The sequence below is a fragment of the Lactuca virosa genome, chromosome 7 (genome assembly GCF_052849685.1).
Source record: "Lactuca virosa cultivar CGN04683 chromosome 7, Lactuca_virosa_CGN04683_v6, whole genome shotgun sequence".
NCBI classification, from domain to species: Eukaryota; Viridiplantae; Streptophyta; class Magnoliopsida; order Asterales; family Asteraceae; genus Lactuca; species Lactuca virosa.
In genome coordinates, this window is record NC_136432.1 from 83620719 (window position 1) to 83638004 (window position 17286).

The 17286-nt window shown below is 32.6% G+C and overlaps 4 protein-coding genes across 6 annotated transcripts; 3 read left to right on the forward strand and 1 right to left on the reverse strand.

Moving 5' to 3' along the window:
* Positions 1–1017: 1017 nt before the first annotated feature.
* On the forward strand, positions 1018–2860 carry LOC145123902 (uncharacterized). The gene is made up of 2 exons (XM_079059090.1): positions 1018–1129; positions 1620–2860. Exon 2 carries the CDS (start codon positions 1622–1624, stop codon positions 2732–2734), a length of 1113 nt encoding a protein of 370 aa, XP_078915216.1. The 5' UTR covers positions 1018–1129; positions 1620–1621; the 3' UTR covers positions 2735–2860.
* Positions 2861–5122: 2262 nt separating this feature from the next.
* On the reverse strand, positions 5123–7156 carry LOC145123676 (Pentatricopeptide repeat (PPR) superfamily protein). The gene has a single exon (XM_079058878.1). It carries the CDS (start codon positions 7039–7041, stop codon positions 5440–5442), a length of 1602 nt encoding a protein of 533 aa, XP_078915004.1. The 5' UTR covers positions 7042–7156; the 3' UTR covers positions 5123–5439.
* A 528-nt stretch (positions 7157–7684) lies between these two features.
* Positions 7685–10491, forward strand: LOC145125859 (uncharacterized). 3 transcript variants are annotated; one of them, XM_079061260.1, is made up of 3 exons: positions 7685–7840; positions 9262–9618; positions 9853–10491. In XM_079061260.1, the coding sequence occupies exons 2-3, from the start codon at positions 9264–9266 to the stop codon at positions 10347–10349; spliced, it is 852 nt and encodes a 283-aa protein (XP_078917386.1). In that variant the 5' UTR covers positions 7685–7840; positions 9262–9263; the 3' UTR covers positions 10350–10491. The 3 variants fall into 3 exon arrangements, with proteins under 3 accessions (XP_078917386.1, XP_078917387.1, XP_078917385.1); XM_079061261.1 differs by having other exon boundaries at positions 9856–10491; XM_079061259.1 differs by having other exon boundaries at positions 9262–10491.
* Positions 10492–14607: 4116 nt separating this feature from the next.
* On the forward strand, positions 14608–15708 carry LOC145126863 (uncharacterized). The gene has a single exon (XM_079062150.1). It carries the CDS (start codon positions 14608–14610, stop codon positions 15706–15708), a length of 1101 nt encoding a protein of 366 aa, XP_078918276.1.
* Positions 15709–17286: the final 1578 nt, after the last annotated feature.

Genomic DNA, 17286 nt, shown 5'->3' on the forward strand with positions numbered 1-17286 from the left:
ATTCAGATGGCAAGAACTATTTTTAAAGTTTTTATGTATGTTTTAAGGCATTAAGGGACGATGGAATAAAGGTTGTAAGCAAGTAATGAGAGGTCATGAGTTCAAGTCTCTTAGGATACATATGTGGTATTTAAGAGTATGTTAGCTAGTTTGCCGTTTAAAAAAAGTTATAAGCAAGTAAAATGATTATATAGATTTAGATGGTGGAAGCCAATAAAGGGTGAGAGTTCATGTAGTAAAAACTATGCTTGGAATTGTTGGACAATTAGGAAAAACCATGTTTAAGAATTTGAAGACTTTCAACCTCTTATTAGGATCAATTCAAAATTTGTTAATGCTACCAACCTAGAATCTAATTAAGAAAATTATTGTAGTGAAGAAAGTGATTACGTGGTTGATAAAGACAATAATGTTGAAGATGTTGAGCATGACATGGAAGATTATAGTGTTAACAATCACATGGATGATGAACACAAGGGATAGAATTAAGTCCTTAAATAGATAGATGATGAACTTAAAGACTTAGAAGTTATCGATAACGATGGATGGAAAAGATAGGAGGTGTAGTTTATGTCAAATTCACAAGCAAAATTTATAACTTTGTCAAAAATATAAAGAAAAGAAGGACTTGAAAAATAAGATTGAACTTCATGCTACCCAAACTAGGAGGGATTTTATCCGGAGAAAAAGAGTTACAAATTAAGGCTAAGGGTTAAAACTAGGAGGGATTTTATCCGGAGAAAAAGAGTTACAAATTAAGGCTAAGGGTTAAGGAGTTGTGCATGTAATGAATGTCAATGAGGTAAATGGGTCTAACAAAGCAAAAAGAACAATGATAAAGATTTAATTTCATAAAAATGGAAATATACATTTTACCCTCACATGAGGAGCATGTGGGGTGTGATAATGAATAAAAGTAGGCTAAAAGAACCATAACCACAGTTTAATGGGCTGGAACTAAAGAAACCGACATTAAGGACCAAATTTTCAAATTTTCTTTAATTTCCTAAGTTCATATTTGAACCTAGCTAATCTCTCGTTTCACCGTACTCTATATTTCCTCCTCGCCCGCCCGTTCTCAGCTGCGCCCTACAATCCCACGCTCAACGCAGTATCTTTATCCTTGCAGGTATATGTTCCTCCACGCTTCTTAAAATACTGCTTCTTCGTTGCTTCTAGAGTTATCTTCTCCATTTGATTTCACACTTTTTATTGTCCATGACTCTATGCCCAACTCTTCCTTGGTTGTCTTAACTAAAAACTTTTACCTTAATTTGCTTTGAATTCCAGGCTACCAAATCTAATGCACAATATGATTTCACTCTACAAATTTGATCTATCTGTCTTAGACTGTTTTGCCCTAATTTGGTCTTACCAAATCGGACAAGACATCAGTTTTTGAACTTAATTCATTCAAGGTGTTCTAATCACTTTATTTTGGTTAATCAAACTTGTATTTCACTTTAAAGTTAGTAAAATTGCAATTTAGTTTTCAGAATAAACCGTTGTGATCTGTTTTGTGAGTTTCTCTTCTCATGAAAGTTATAGTTTTGAGTGTGTGTTTTCACTTTTTCTTACTACATTTTATGCATATGATTCTCTCCTTTTTACAAGTGTAGGAATGACCAAGACAAGGAGTGAGACTAGAATCCAGAATCATGATGATGATGCATCATCATCTTGTAAAAAGAGGCTCAAGAGTTTTGACAAGGGTGATGTAGCACCTTGGTCAGAAATTAACCATGATGTGCTTTTTATAGTTATGATGAAACTGGGAGTTGTTGATTTTCTTGCGTTCAGCAGAGTTTGCAAGTCATGGAGGTCATTTGCAGTATCCAACAGGAACATGTTTATGGTGTCTAAACCACCCATGAAGATATGCTTTGGGCTCTTTGATAATAAGGAAGGCTCCTTCTGCTGCTTTGAAGACTTTGAAGGAAAAAGGTTCAAAACCATCCTTCCTCATTCTGCTGGCAGGACCTGTGTTGGATTAACTTGTGGCTACTTGATCTATTTCAGTACAGAAACCCGCGACTTCTGGCTTGTGAATCCTATCACAAGTCATGAGCTCCATTTCCCTGATTACCCCTTATATGTAGGTGTTGATGAAGACAGAATCAAGGCTATCCTTGTCTTTTCACCTTCCATATCTGGGTGGGTTTTTGTTGTGTTACGTACAACATTATCGGGTTATAGAGCTCGTAAAACAAAAATATCGTATTATATAACAGGTAAACGGGGATGGAATCATGTCTCCTCCAGTCTCCCCATTCTTGATTTACATGTTTTTAAAGGGAAGATATATACTCTACACACCCATTGCTCTTTAGGTGAACTCAGACTCAATTTGAATTCAAAGTGTAAGGGCAAATGGAGGTCACTTGAAACCAAGAGTTTTCTGAAGCTTGACATGTACAAGCCACGACTTGTGAGTTCAAATGAAAAGCTTTATGTGATACACTGGGTTTCAAGACCTAAAAAGGTTATGGAACTTGATTTTGGGGAAATCAAATGGGTGTCGCCAGAAAAGACAATACAAGAATATGCAATCTTTTATAGCTACTTGAAGTCTTGTTTTGTTATTAAACCAGTGTTATGGGCTGGCCTTTGGACACAATCCATGATCAATGGTTGTTTCCTTGACACTGATGAAAGTCAACAAGGCGTGTTCTGTTATCAAGGGATGTGGTACTTCCCCCATGATTGTTTGAATGTTAATCTCTTAGATGAGTGATGACTTCTTAATTAGCACTTTTATCTTTTTATCTTTTTTTTTTTGGACTATGAAATTTCCATATAGTTGACTGTTTGTTGACCCACATACCTGATACATTCAATTAAAAAAAAAACTTTATACTCTTTTGCCTCATTCTTGATCTATTCCAAAGTCTTCACAGATACATGTGCACAAACAAACGATCCTGTCCTGAGATACAAGTCAATACTAGTACTAATCAGCTGAAGTTTTGTGATATCATCATCTTAAACATATTATAATAAACTGTAAAACATATATTATACAGACATAAAAAAACATTCATCGACATGAAATGAAAACTAAATCAATGTATATATCATGTGATACCATAGTTGTACTGATAAATGATCCGACATAAATTGAATTTGGAATACGAACCGGATCCGTGTTTGAAACAACTTGTAAAATGTCATAATAATTCATGAAAATAAGTGTAAATTTGATTTCAAAGTCCATGGAACTCACATGTTTGTCGAGGATAACGAATGGATCTACTTCAAGAATATCCTACGTATCTTATAACTCCAAACAAATATCTTAACTTAACATACTAATTAACTAAACTTCATAATTTATTCATTAGTTGATGATAGCCCATTCATTTAAATCAACAATTCGATGTTTTCAAACGTGGGTAAACTTGATATACATTTGGTTGATATTTCAACTATACTCTATGTCATGATTTAACAAATATACACATGAACCTATTATTATTTTTATGTTTTTTTTTTTTTCATAAAGACTTTTCAACAATAGCAGAATAATTATATTAAAACCAACACCAAAGACTAGCAAGAAGCTAGCTACAAACAAGTTTAATGCATAATTGGATTTTGTAACCACACAACCCAATATATATAGCATCAGTGATCAACGATAGTAGAATACCAGTAAATTTTTTAAATTTTATTATATTTGTAGTTAATATGAGAAGTTTAAATGATTAGAACTTCTTACTTATAAAAGTTCTTCAATACATAAATCTAGAACATTCAAACTTTATGGAAACAATTTTTATATAATAATTTACCCTCAAAATTTAATAAATCTTAAACTGGTTAAGTTATAATTAAAAATAAATAAATTAAACCCTGGACTTCTATTCATGCTAAATTAGACTCCGAACAGTAAACTATTTTATTTTTTTAAAATCTTTTTGTTAAAACTAAACTCGGTTTTATGTTATTATTAAGTTCTTTATTTTCATTTTTTTGATTTTTTTAGTCAAAACTAAACTTTGTTTTAATTTTTTTTCGTATTTTTTTAGTTTTTCGTATTGTTTTATTTTATTTTTTTCGTTTTATTCTTCATTAATTTAATAACGTTTTTTGTGACATTTTTCAAAAAGTGTAATGTATATGAATATATTAGAGTATATTACATTTTTTGTGTTTGAGTTTTTTTTTTTTTTAATTTTGGTAACTTATGTTTTTTTATTATTATTTTGATTCAATGAGTGATATTTACTATTTATAATTATTAAAATAGTAAAACTAGCTAAACTTATTAAAATGTAACTTGCAAATTAAATCATATTTTTATATGTGATATCAATAGTTTAAATCTAAGATAATATTTTTTAATTTGATAATAGACTAAAATAAAGAATAAAAGAAATAATAAGAGTCAAACTTTATAAGAAAACTTTTAACAATATTTTAAATTGAATTTTTTCATTTTACTTGAATCAAAATAAATAAAAAATCATTAGAAAAACTATAAATACAAGTTGTTTTTAACTATGAAAGAAATATAACATGATTTAACAATATTATACCATGATTTATAAAAGGAAATAAAGATTTAATTCTTTTAAATAGAGCCATAGCCCATGGGGTATCAATTAACCGGTTTTTGTTGAAGGTTTTAATCGGTTAATGGTGTTCATTATCGGTTAACCATAATTGTCCAAAATGACAAAAAAAAAAAATTTCTATAAAATGTGAAAATCAGAAGGTACATTGCTAGAAAAAGCAAAAAACTGAAAGTTCGTTGCTATTTGTTAAATATTATAATGATAATTTTTTATTTTTTTAGCATCTTACTTTAGCACTGTTGTAAATACATTGTTAAAACTTAAAATAAAAAAAAAAAAAAAAAAAATCACTGTTTTTTCAAGTATCAGACATGTAGTTTTCATGTTTAATGATCTTCAGTTGAATCACAACGGATGTATGTATCAGAAATTTCCTAACTTTATGAGTTTTTGTTACTAAGATGGTGGTGACTGCATGCTACAGTAACTCTTTTATGGGGTCTTATGGTATTGGTTTTAGTTTGTCATGTCATAGAGTGAATATTTATATATGGTCCTATAAAGTATCACTATTGTATCATTATATGGGCAGCAACAATAAAAAAAAATTGAGCATAAAAAGGGGAAATTTTTCCTAAAATGTATTCAAATCCTTATAACTTCCTTAATCTTTTACTTACAGAAAAGGGGACAAAAAACAATGGTGGGGTAAAATACCTAAAACAAACTGCAAAAACATCAATCGCCTTTTTCAGACTATTTTTATGATGAGGATGAGAAGGACATTCACGTCTTTTACACACAAAGATTGAATACAAGTCCCGATTTTTTTCCATCTTTTTGATATCTCATTCAGACGCTGAACTATCTTGTCCTATCAGTATCATATCAGTATCAGTCTCAGTCCAATGCACACACTGTATCATCCATATTTGTGGAGCATAGATATATTATCTTCCACTTTAAGACTATGAACTATTTCGGTCAATTCTACAAGACTAAATCCGGGCACACTAACCCCTCTCTCCTCCATCATACACTTCATTTTGGTCACATCTTCCCATCGCCCAGCCACAGCATAGATTATAAGAAGCAAACCATGATACGAATTATTTGAAGGATCATCTTCAATCAAAGTTTTTGCAATTTGTTCTCCAATTGCCACGTCACCATTAAAACGACATGATCCTAGTAAGCCAGCCCATAATGACGATTGGGGTGACAACCCCACATCAACTGGCATATTTTTTAAGAATTCAACTGCTTTTTTTACTAAACCATGGCTTGCATATAGATTAGCCATGCACCAATAATGTGCGAAAGAAGGTTTTATATTGAATTTTTTGGTCATTTCAAGAAAGTGGTTTTGACCTTCTGTCAGCAAGGATTCGCGTGCACAAGCACATAACACACCGATGTATGTTACTTCGTCTGGAGTTATGTCAACTAGTTTTAGCATTTCATCGAACAGGTGGAGTGCGTGTTTTGGGTTCTTCCCATGAATGGATTCCCCTGAAATCATTGCATTCCAACACACGATGTTTTTGATTAACATTGTGTTGAAGATGACATGAGCTACATCTGGTCTCCCGCATTTACTATACATATCGATTAGAGATGTTCCAATGATCAAAGTTACACCCATGAACATTCGGATAACAGCAGCATGAACAGATCTTCCTTCTTTTGAACTACAAGATCTGCCACATGCAGTAAGCACAGTCACAATCGATGTGTCATTTCCTTTTCCATCTGTTGTGACCATTTTCCTGAACAACTTTAGCACAAGGCCAGGGTTCTTGACATCTAAATAACCCTTCATCATGGCGTTCCAAGATACCACATTTCTCTCGGGCATTTTATCAAACAGCTTATGGGCAGCTTCCATATCATTTACTTTAACATACCCATCTACAATTGAATTCCAGGACACCAAGTCTCTCACTGACATTTCATCGAACACCTTCCATGCAACATTATTTAATCCACACCCAGAGTACATGTGGATTAAAGCATTCTCTACGTGTAAAGTTCTGTCAACACCAACCTTTACAGCCTGCCCATGACATTTTTCACCCAATACAGAATCCTTTGTTTTTGTGCAGGAGCTAATCATAGATGGGAATGTAAAACTATTGGGTTTAAACAACACCCCTTCTTCTTCAAGCATTTCAAAATAGAATCCTACAGCTTTGGTGGGCAAAGAACCGGAAGCATATGCCTTGATAACAGTATTTACACAGAATGTATCTGGGAAATTAATGCATTTGAAAATCAGTACTGTGTAATCTATATCACAGAAATTCAATGAAAGCTTCAACAATCTGCCAGCCATCGATGGATTTTGTACGAATCCTGAAGTTATGAAGCGACTCTGGATCTGGTAAAAGCGGGTCAAGTTTTGGCATGTCTGTATGAGGTTTACTATTCTATCTTTCAAAGAAAAATATGAAAAATCAGATGCTAATTTGGAAGAAGAAAAGTGGTATCTTTGGAAACAGGAACAATGCTGAAGTATACCCATTTTCCTATGGCTTTATCTTTCGATGAACTGCATTAGTTTATATTCAAAATATTATCATACCTGAACTCCAATTGAACGATACCCAATTTCATGTGCCTTTATCAATATTTCCATTGACCTGCAACTATGGGGTTGGGGTTGTTTATATTTCCTCTTCTAGAAATGGGGCCGGGAGTGACCCCACCAGGACACTCACATGTTAAGAATATATACAATAATGGTCCCTTTAAATTCTAATATTAACCCTTAAACTTATAGAATGTATTGTATTTTTTTTTATATTAAGTTTATTTTATATATTTATTATATTTTTATATATAAATTTATAAATAAAGTTAAAATTTATATCAACTTTTAATAATTTATATTTATAAGCTAAGTTTTATATGTCAATTTTAATAATTTATAGTATTCAAAAGATCTCACCGTATAGAACCGGATCGAATAATTTGTATTAAATTTAAAAATACAATGCACCAATTCAATTGTTAATATTTTAATACAATTGGAGGAACTTTGGTAAATACTAACTACGTTTGGGAGCGCTAGCGATAGGAACTAAGAAGGAAAGTAAATATAATCGGAGGAATTTTTATTTATTTTTTTTTTTTTTTGGAGAAAACAAGTATTCCGATTCTTTGGACTTTTTCCTCAATTTCTCAGTTATGTTTGTTTGTTTCTCACACAACTGCCTCTCACATCTCATCTCATACTTAATATTTTCTAAGAAGAGTCAGGAAATAATGACTATGAGTCTCTGAAATCTCTAGTTCTTGCAATTTCGCAAACAAGAATTCAGGTAAGTTTGTATGTGCTTCTTTCTTCTTTAAAAGCTCGGTTAATGATTTTTTTTTTTTTTTTGATGATTGATCATCAAATATCAAATAGTCAATCATGATCTAGGGATACAATGGTTTGTTTGAGTATGAATGTTTGAATTCTTTTTTATCAATGATTATTGAATATCAACTATTCACTTATGATTTATGTTATGTGAATGCATGTTTGAATTTGGATATCACCAACTTCTCGGAATTTCCAATATATCAATCTACTTGTTTAATAATGATCTTCAAATTAGTAAATCACGATTCCCATTTTTGGATATCTAGTGTGGTTTTATGTAATTCTATTTGCTTATTTCTGTTTTCTTTAAATGTTTGATTATCAATTATTCAAATAATAAAATTTAATTACTTTCTTCAAAGACTTAAAAGTTCAAATATTTTATGTTTTGTGAATACTTCGATTGTTTCTGTTTTACTGTTTGATTATTATTCGGTGTTGACTCTGAATTTGTGAATGTTTGAATCTTTTTTTTTTTCTGACCGTTTCTGAATTACGTTTAACCTAAAAAGTTTTATTTTTTTCATTGTTTCTTTTTTTGGAACGGCTTTTTCATTGTTCTCCAATGAAAATAATCGTGTTACCAGTGAAAATGATAATGGAAAGGATAATTGTGAGATGAGAATAATAATGAGCGGAATATGATTGTTAATGTCAAAAATGGGAACTGTGATCAATTTATTTCCCCCTTAGATGTTTATGATTCTAAAAATAGTTTTTGGGATAACCTTGACATAAATTAATTAAGGGATTTTTGGTTGAAATATTGCCGATAAAATAATTGAAAATAGTTTATTCAAAACAAATAGATATAATATATTGTTAATGTTGTACTTGTAAATGACTGGAAACATATTTTTGGTAGAAGAACATGAAAATAGTTTTCAACATCTTGTTGCATGAATTTATAGAATGAACTAAGAGTAAAATTGGATAAGAATAAAACAACTGATATTTATATACAACAAAAAATTATAAAAGCTAAAAAAAACGTTGGAGACATGTTTTAGTATGATTGATGATGCCGAATATTTTCCAAGTACAATCTGGATTTTCGAGGGTCTAACAATAAGGACCACCTATTCGTTTTTTCCCCGAGTCTCAAATTTGGTTGGACGAGCCCTAGTCCCACTTCAACTATTTTTTAGTATCTCTTTTGTCATACCAAGGATCTCACCCAGTTACTAAGCCACATCATGGGCTCCTGTAAATCTAAACGTATATATGATTAATCTGCTATCTACTCATGATTCTTGTGTGTGTGTGTGTTTTCTCTTTTGAGCAACGAATCGGCTGTTTGTATGTGGATATTTATCTCATGTTTACAACTCTTGTATCTTTTATGGTACTAATTATTTCAGTTTGCAAGTGTAGGAATGGCTAAGACAAGGAGTATGACTAGAAACCATAATCATGATGATGATGCATCATCATCATCAAGCAGGAAGAGGTTCAAGACTTTTGACAAGGGTGGTGTGGCACCTTGGTCAAATCTTAACCATGATGTGCTTTTTTTAGTTATGATGGAACTAGGAATGGTTGATTTTCTTGCATTCGGTGGAGTTTGCAAGTCTTGGAGGTCATTTGCAGTATCTAACAAGAACATGTTTATGGCATCTAAACCACCCATGAAGACATGTATCGACCCCCATGATAATAACAAAGACTTCTATTTTTACATGGAGGATTTCCAAGGAAGAAGGTTCAAAACAATCATTCCCCATTCTGCTGGTAGTACCTGTTTTGGTTTAACTTGTGGTTACCTGATCTTGTATGGAAGGGAAACCCATAACTTCTGGCTTGTGAATCCTATCACAAAGCATGAACTTCATTTCCCTGATTACCCCTTCTTTTCAATTGCTAATGAAGAAGAAATGAGGGCTATCCTTGTCTTTTCACCTTCAATGTCTTGGTGGGTGTTTGTTATCTTACATAGATTGATCAAGATAATATCATTTTGTATAGCAGGTAAACGAGGATGGAATCATGTCTCTTGCACTCATCCCATTGACTCGCCTCTCGCCATTGTTGATTTACATGTTTTTAAGGGGAAGATATATACCCTACAGTCTGATTTTTCTTTAGCTGAATTGAGACTCGATCCGAATCAGGAGCAAAAATGGACATTACTAGAAATCAACAATTTCCCGAAGCCGGATCTGTTACATCTGGAGCTTGTAAGTTCGGGTGAAAACCTTTATGTGATAAGTCGCATTTCAGCATTGAACAAGGTTATGGAACTAGATTTTGTCAAAATGAAATGGGTGAAGCCAGAAAAGATAATAAGAGAATATGTATTCTTTCATAGCCGGTTGAAGTCTTCTGCTGCTATTAAACGGACACAATACAAGAGCTATGATTACTTCAATGGCACTGCTGAACGTCAACAACGCATGCTATTTTATGCTACGATGTGGTACTTCCCCCATGATTGTTTGAATGTTAATCTCTTAGATGATTGATGAGATTTTAGGACACTTATATATATTTTTAGGGAATGTCGTCTATTAAAGTTTAGAAGATCAAAATTTTAAAATGTTAATTTCTGTTTTTTCTCGAGTGATATTCTGGAATTTTGGGCGGTTTGTTTTCATGACTGGTCATGTTTCTTGTCGTTCACTTATCCCAAAATATTTTAATAACAATATCACAATGTTGTGATGTAATTGAGTATTTGTATAGGCAGATCAAATCAAATATTGATTACGAGTATGTTAAATCTTTGTGAAATTAATGTGTGTATTTTCTTTATATTTCTCTTGTTATAGATGTCTTCAATAAGAGCTTTTGTGCAATTAATGTTGTATGCATTTTCTTTATATGTACCTTGTTATAGATGTCTTTAATAAGAGCCTTACCATCTAAGCTCCACATAAGCTCCATCTAAGCTCACATGAGATGTATCTTGATTTACCATGGCAAGGAAAAGAGAGGAAGTGGTGCCATGGCAATGGAGAAAAAAGATGAAGAAGAGAGAGAATGGACAAATTGGGATTAATACATGTGCACGGGCCGGTCCAAAGCTATAGTGAGCCCAAAGTGAAAAGAAAAAAAATGAGCCCCCAAAGTCATATATATAATAAAATTAAATTGAAAATATAGACACCGTTATAAAATTCACAAAATTCATTATTAATATTAAAAAAGAAAAATATGAACACAACATACAAAAACAAATAATTTAAAGAAAAAAAATTAGTCTCCTAGTATTTTTAGATAAGATAACTTTTCTCTCTCTATATATATACTATATACTTTAGGAATTTTGGGCCTCTTAGAGAAATAGGTCCTGGGCGGCCCAAGCCCACCTTCTGGGTCGGGCCTGCACGCGCATACAATTTTCTCTCTCTTCGGCAATACAATGATGAGAAGGGATGATTTTCACAACATGTTGAGGTGTTGGGTCAGTGTACCCACAACATGTTAAAGTCCACCTCATCGTTGCCTTTGCCACCCACTCCCCATAGTCTTATAGCGAATTGCCTAGTATCTTGAATAGATCTTGATGTAGTTTGTGTGTTCATTTTTCAAGTCTATGCTTGAACTCATTGTTTTGTGTTGATGTTGCAGCGAACTGTGGTTCACTGGTTTAGGTTTGATACTGAATACTTGAATTCCGTTATGGTGAATATAGTTGTAAGTATCAATGTATCACCTGATTTTGTAGCAAGGGTTTTGTCACCGGTGAGTACCTAGTGAGTTAGCAAGTGAGGACCTGAATCATCATGTGTAAACTACTCATTATTTTGACCTAGTGGTCTATAGAAAGGAATACTTGTTGATGTGACATTAATCATCAATCAGCCTGAAAACTCTGCAGTACCTGCTCTAATCGTCTTGAGACGCTCATAGAAGTCACTTCATATGTAGCCTCCTACTCAATCTGTCCTTCTACAAGCATTATTCTTCCATGTTACATAAGAGATTATAGGTAACAAGGAGATGGTGAAAGTACGGTTCTCATATAGAGCTAGGACGGGAAGCCAAACCATTGAAGTCACATACAACAATCTTATAGTAAAGGTTATAGGAAAACAACATCCATCATGAAAATCTGTAAAGGCAGTGCCATTAGGATCAAAGATGTGAGACTTGTGTGTTCTTGTCATGGATCCATTACGTGTTGAGTTGTTGTGAGTAGATTTCTAGATAATCTCATGTGCACTTGTGGGTTCGCTACCCCATGTGTAGGACTAGTGATATTGTTACACAGTTCCTAAAACGATGGTGGGAGTCCCAATTAATATTGCAATGAAAAGGAGAGTACCCTTTTCCTAGAGATTTATAGAGATGGGAGTCTCCTTTCTCTAGCAACTTGAAGGGAGTTCCCTCATGTATCCACCGCCATTTTTGTGTGAGATTGGACTTAATGAGATTGACTCGGGTTGGGATAGTTGCATGTATTACATTGTAGTTATATGAATTTATTTTTTGAAAAAAGCTTATATTTTGCAAATTGAATTTTGTTATCGGGTTATCAAATCCGAAAATTTGAAATTTTATAAGTACTTATTGTTCTACTTGACTACATTTTAATTATTGATAAATGCCTTGTTCCGATGTAACTACTTTACATTGTATATGATTACTAGTGAAGATTTATGATTTTTTACAAGTATGGTAATGTACTTTGGATTGTGTTATATATTTATCTCTAAGTTTGAACTCTATTTCTATTTTTTGATTTGGATAAGGTATAGTTTTTACAATTAGATATGATTTAAGTGTTCAATTATATTCCGGTTACAAAATGTTAAAACCTTAAGATTGTAATCACTAGGTTTCTCGTAACCTAACCCACTTGTTGATAATATTTTGTAGGTTAATGATTTTCAGAAGCTTAGAAGGCTTATAAGCTTGGATATTTAGAAGTCTCTTGGTTTGTAGAGACTTCTTAAGCCTTGGTTTTTGATATCTGTTGAGACTCTCTCATATGTTTTGATTTTCCAAATCTAACTGTTTTTGGAACTTATGTTTTGGGACCATTGTCTGCATATGAAGTTTGAAAAAAAAAATTTAACCTTTGCGACCGTTTTCCGCAAACTTAAACTCTGAAATAACTTAAAAGATTTTATTAAAGACTATTTCAAATGGGCCCATGCGACGGGTGTTTCAGAATCTATACTCGTATTCATCTCTCAATTCTACCGAAGGACACCATGAGCCTCGTATTGTACCCTTTACTAATACTTACACAACAAAAATTGCAATGCTTTCATTCTACTATCTAACAATTAGTTCAACATCTTCCCCTAGACTCCTAGAGGTATGCAACTGCAATATAACTACCAACAAAGTCTCAATGTTTGACACCTTCTATTCCACTTTACTTAATTTTGAATTAGTTAGAAGATTTTTGCTCATATATGAAGTTTTTAGGCTTTAAACTCCACAAACCTCTCGTTATTGTATTTGTCCGTTTAGCTAGGTTTTATTGTATATTAATACTTGTTACTGTGTTTTTGTTTACTTACTTTTGCTTTGATTTTCACATACAGGGGAAAGAAGGTTCAAGTTACTGAGGTGAAAGAAGGTTCAAAGTCACAGATCGTGACAAACCAGTGATGTGGAGGTACTACATATAATTTTCCTTTTCCTTCATGAAATAAGTAGTGGTGGACGGTGGTGGGGGGTGATGGTGTTGGTTACGGTGGTGAAGGATGACGTGGATGGTAGTGGTAATGGTAGAAGGCGGCAAAGAAAAGAGATGAAGGGCAGGGTGTGGTCCTTCTAATTAAATATTAATATAAATTGTAAATTAATAAATAAAAATATATATTAAAAAGAGTAAAAAAAAAAAAAAAAAAAAAGTCATTTTGCATTGAGGAGAACCATGCATACAGAAAATACAATAAATTCGCATGACCATATCAAAAATAAGTTAATGGAGATTTTTTTTTAAAGCACATTAATATTGTATAAGCCCATAAATATCAAACCCTAGTACTAAATCGTGAAACTCTTTACATACCCCGAATAAAGTCATCGTGAAATCGTGACACTCTTCCCAATTAACCTTAGCAGCCTCATTCCTGAAGAATTGTCGTTTACAATCGATCGAAAAGTTCATCGCATATAGCATGCAATTTTAAGTAACAGGTATGTGTGAGCTTCTTTCTCTTCAATTTCGTATTCGTTGAATCCAACTCCTTTTTAGTTTACCGGCATCTGAGTCGTCTTTTCAACATATTTGTACTTTACATGCATGTGAAGTACTGCTTGATGAAATGCGTTGTTGAAATCTCTTTTTGATAAAAGTATATTTCATGTTTTAAGAAACATGCAATTTACTAGGCGTTTCAAGAAAAAATCCTTAAGGAACAATTATATGTCTAACTATATACAAATGCCCTGATTACGATGAAAGTATTTACAAATTACAAATTACAAGAACCACACTACATATCTTGATCTTCAGTTTACCTCATCCCAGGCAAGAGTCAACAATAATATAATCTATAATCCGTAAGTCCTTTGCATTGACAATCTTCTTCGAGGAGTCCCCATTAGTTGCCTCCAAATTATGTATTTAGTTTCAAAAATGTTTTTCCAAAAAATTTCATGGACTTGATGTACGTATATATCTGCTGATTTTTGTGTGCACGTTTTTTTTTTCTTACAATGTTTTGAGAAGGGTATGTGTGCTCTGTTTACAACTATTGCATCTTGTGTGGTATTTCTTTTCCTTTCTCAGGTGTAGGAATAACCAAGGCAAGGAGTATGACTGGAAATCAGAATCATGATGATGATGCATCATCATCTAGCAGTAAGACGTTGAAGAATTTTGACCATGATGGTGTGGCATCTTGGTCAGATGTTAACCATGATGTGCTTTTTTTAGTTATGATGCAACTGGGAGTTGTTGATTTCTTTGCATTCAAGGGAGTTTGCAAGTCATGGAGTTCATTTGCAGTCTCTAACATGAACATTTTTATGGCGTCCAAACCACCCATGGAGATATATTTTTCTATGGAGGCTAATGAGGATTACTGGTGCCACCTAGAGGACTTTGGTGGAAGAACCTTTAAAACCATCCTTCCCCATTCTACTTGGAGAAGATGTGTACTTGGATGTACATGTGGTTACCTGATCTTGTTCGGAAGGAAGAAAACCCAAGACTTCTTGCTTGTGAATCCTATCACAAAGCATAAACTTTATTTCCCTCATTGGCCCACATATGTAGGTGTTGATGACGAAAATTTCAGAGGCATCCTTGTCTTTTCACGTTCAACATCTGAGTGGGTGTTTGTTGTGTTAAATAGAAACATATTGACTTATGGAGTGGGTAATGAAAATAGATCGTTTCATATATCAGGTAAACAAGGATGGAATCATGTCTCCTCCACTCTCCCCATCCTTGATTTACATATTTTCAAGGGGAAGATATATACCTTAGACACGGATTATTGTTTAGGTGAACTCAGACTCCATCTGAAGTCAAAGCAGAAGGGAAAATGTACGTTAGTCAAAACCAAGAATTTTCCCAAGCGAAACTTTTTTGACTTAAGTTTTCCACCTCTGCTTGTAAGTTCAGCTGAAAACCTTTATGTGATATCTGGGCATGCGATACATGAACTAGATTTTAGCGAAATGAAGTGGGTGTCACCAGAAAAGACAATTGGAGAATATGCAGTTTTTGTTAGCCGGTTGAAGTCTTCTGCTGCTATTAAACCAAAGTCATGGGCTGGCCCACAGACACAATGTTACACGAGCTATGATTACTTTTCTGCCACCGATGAAAGTCGACAAGGAGTGTTCTGTTACGAAGGGATGTGGTACTTCCCCCATGATTGTTCCAATGTTAATCTCTTAGATGAGTGATGACTTCTTAATTACCACTCTTATCTTTTGCTTTATTTAATTATGGAACTATAAAGTTCCCAAATAACCAACGTTTTCTAGATGTTAAGATTTAAGAACAAGTCATTTGCTATCATTTAAATCTCATCCTGATCATGCAATTTGATGTCTATTTGTGCCGAATGCATTTTGTGTAGCAATTTGGCATGTTTTGCAGTTAATGATATCTATTCAATCCTCAAAATTCTCTACAAACACATGTGTATGTCATACTGGTTATCCATTGTGAATTACAAGCTTGCAACTACAAATTGTGGTTATTTGTAATTACTAATTCTTATCTACGTGAAACTCTCTACAACCATGTATAATTATCCATTTTGAATTGCAAGTTTTCAACTCTAAATCATGAGCATCGGTAGAGCCGTTGTTGAAAATCATTGTCATAGTCTCATTAAAAACTACATCGTCTTAATTGGCATCAAATTTATAGCCTTATTGGCATGTGCTGGCCTTGTTCTTCAATTATAATTGTCTCTCATTTAAAGTCTATTTTATAAGTTTATACAACAGGTCTGACATTGTAAATACCTTCCATCGAAGAGCATGCTAAGTATATCAGTAATCAGTCCATCATGAACTTTAGAGGATGTGATTAAGTGCGTGGCTTTGATGTTTCACTCCATGAATGAATCTGGTACCAACATTTCTCAGCTACGTGAAGCAACTAAAACAGAAGTTATTATATAGATCTACCAACATTTCTCCTCCCTCCTCTCTCTTCAATTCGTTTCGTAGGGTTTATAGGGTTTTAGGTGTGAGCCATTAGAGGCAGCCATATATGTTTGATCTTTTAAATAATTATAATGATAGGAATTAAAATCGTAAGAAAATAAACTTTTTAATATTAATTAATCATAACAACAATTGTAAATATCATTAAACCATATATTATATTTAATTTTATTCATATAGAGATGATTGAGAGAATTAAGATTATAGAATTTTAAAAGATATCTACATTATCATACAAATCAAAACAAACAATGTTTATGTCAACTTATTATAAGATTTATTATATAAGAGTTAACAACAACGTCATTGATATATTTAAAAAAACATACATTTATAAAGATTTCAAATATATTGTTTATTCTGCGCTACACGTGTGTATTCGCCTAGTATATACTTATAAAAGATGCATTTTTACTTGCACCACATGCATTTGAAACCAGCATGACTTTTCAATTTCTTTCTAATAATTATTGCAAATTGGTTAATAATGTTAAAATAATGTAAAAACAAAATTCTAATATAAATTAACTAAACTACAATATTAAATTATCATATTTTACTTTTATTTATCAAATTATGACTTTAATTTTTTAACATATTAAACTTAACTTATTAGTTTAAATATGTTGTCGTATGTGAGCAAATGTCATTTTAAAATCACAACTTTTGTATAATTTATGATTTTATGCAAAATAGTTAAATTATTAGTTTCAGTATAATGTTAAACGGTTAACTTAAATCAAAAATTTAGTTAAACTTGAAAAAAACCGAGAGACTATTTTATAAATTGTTAACAATTATAAA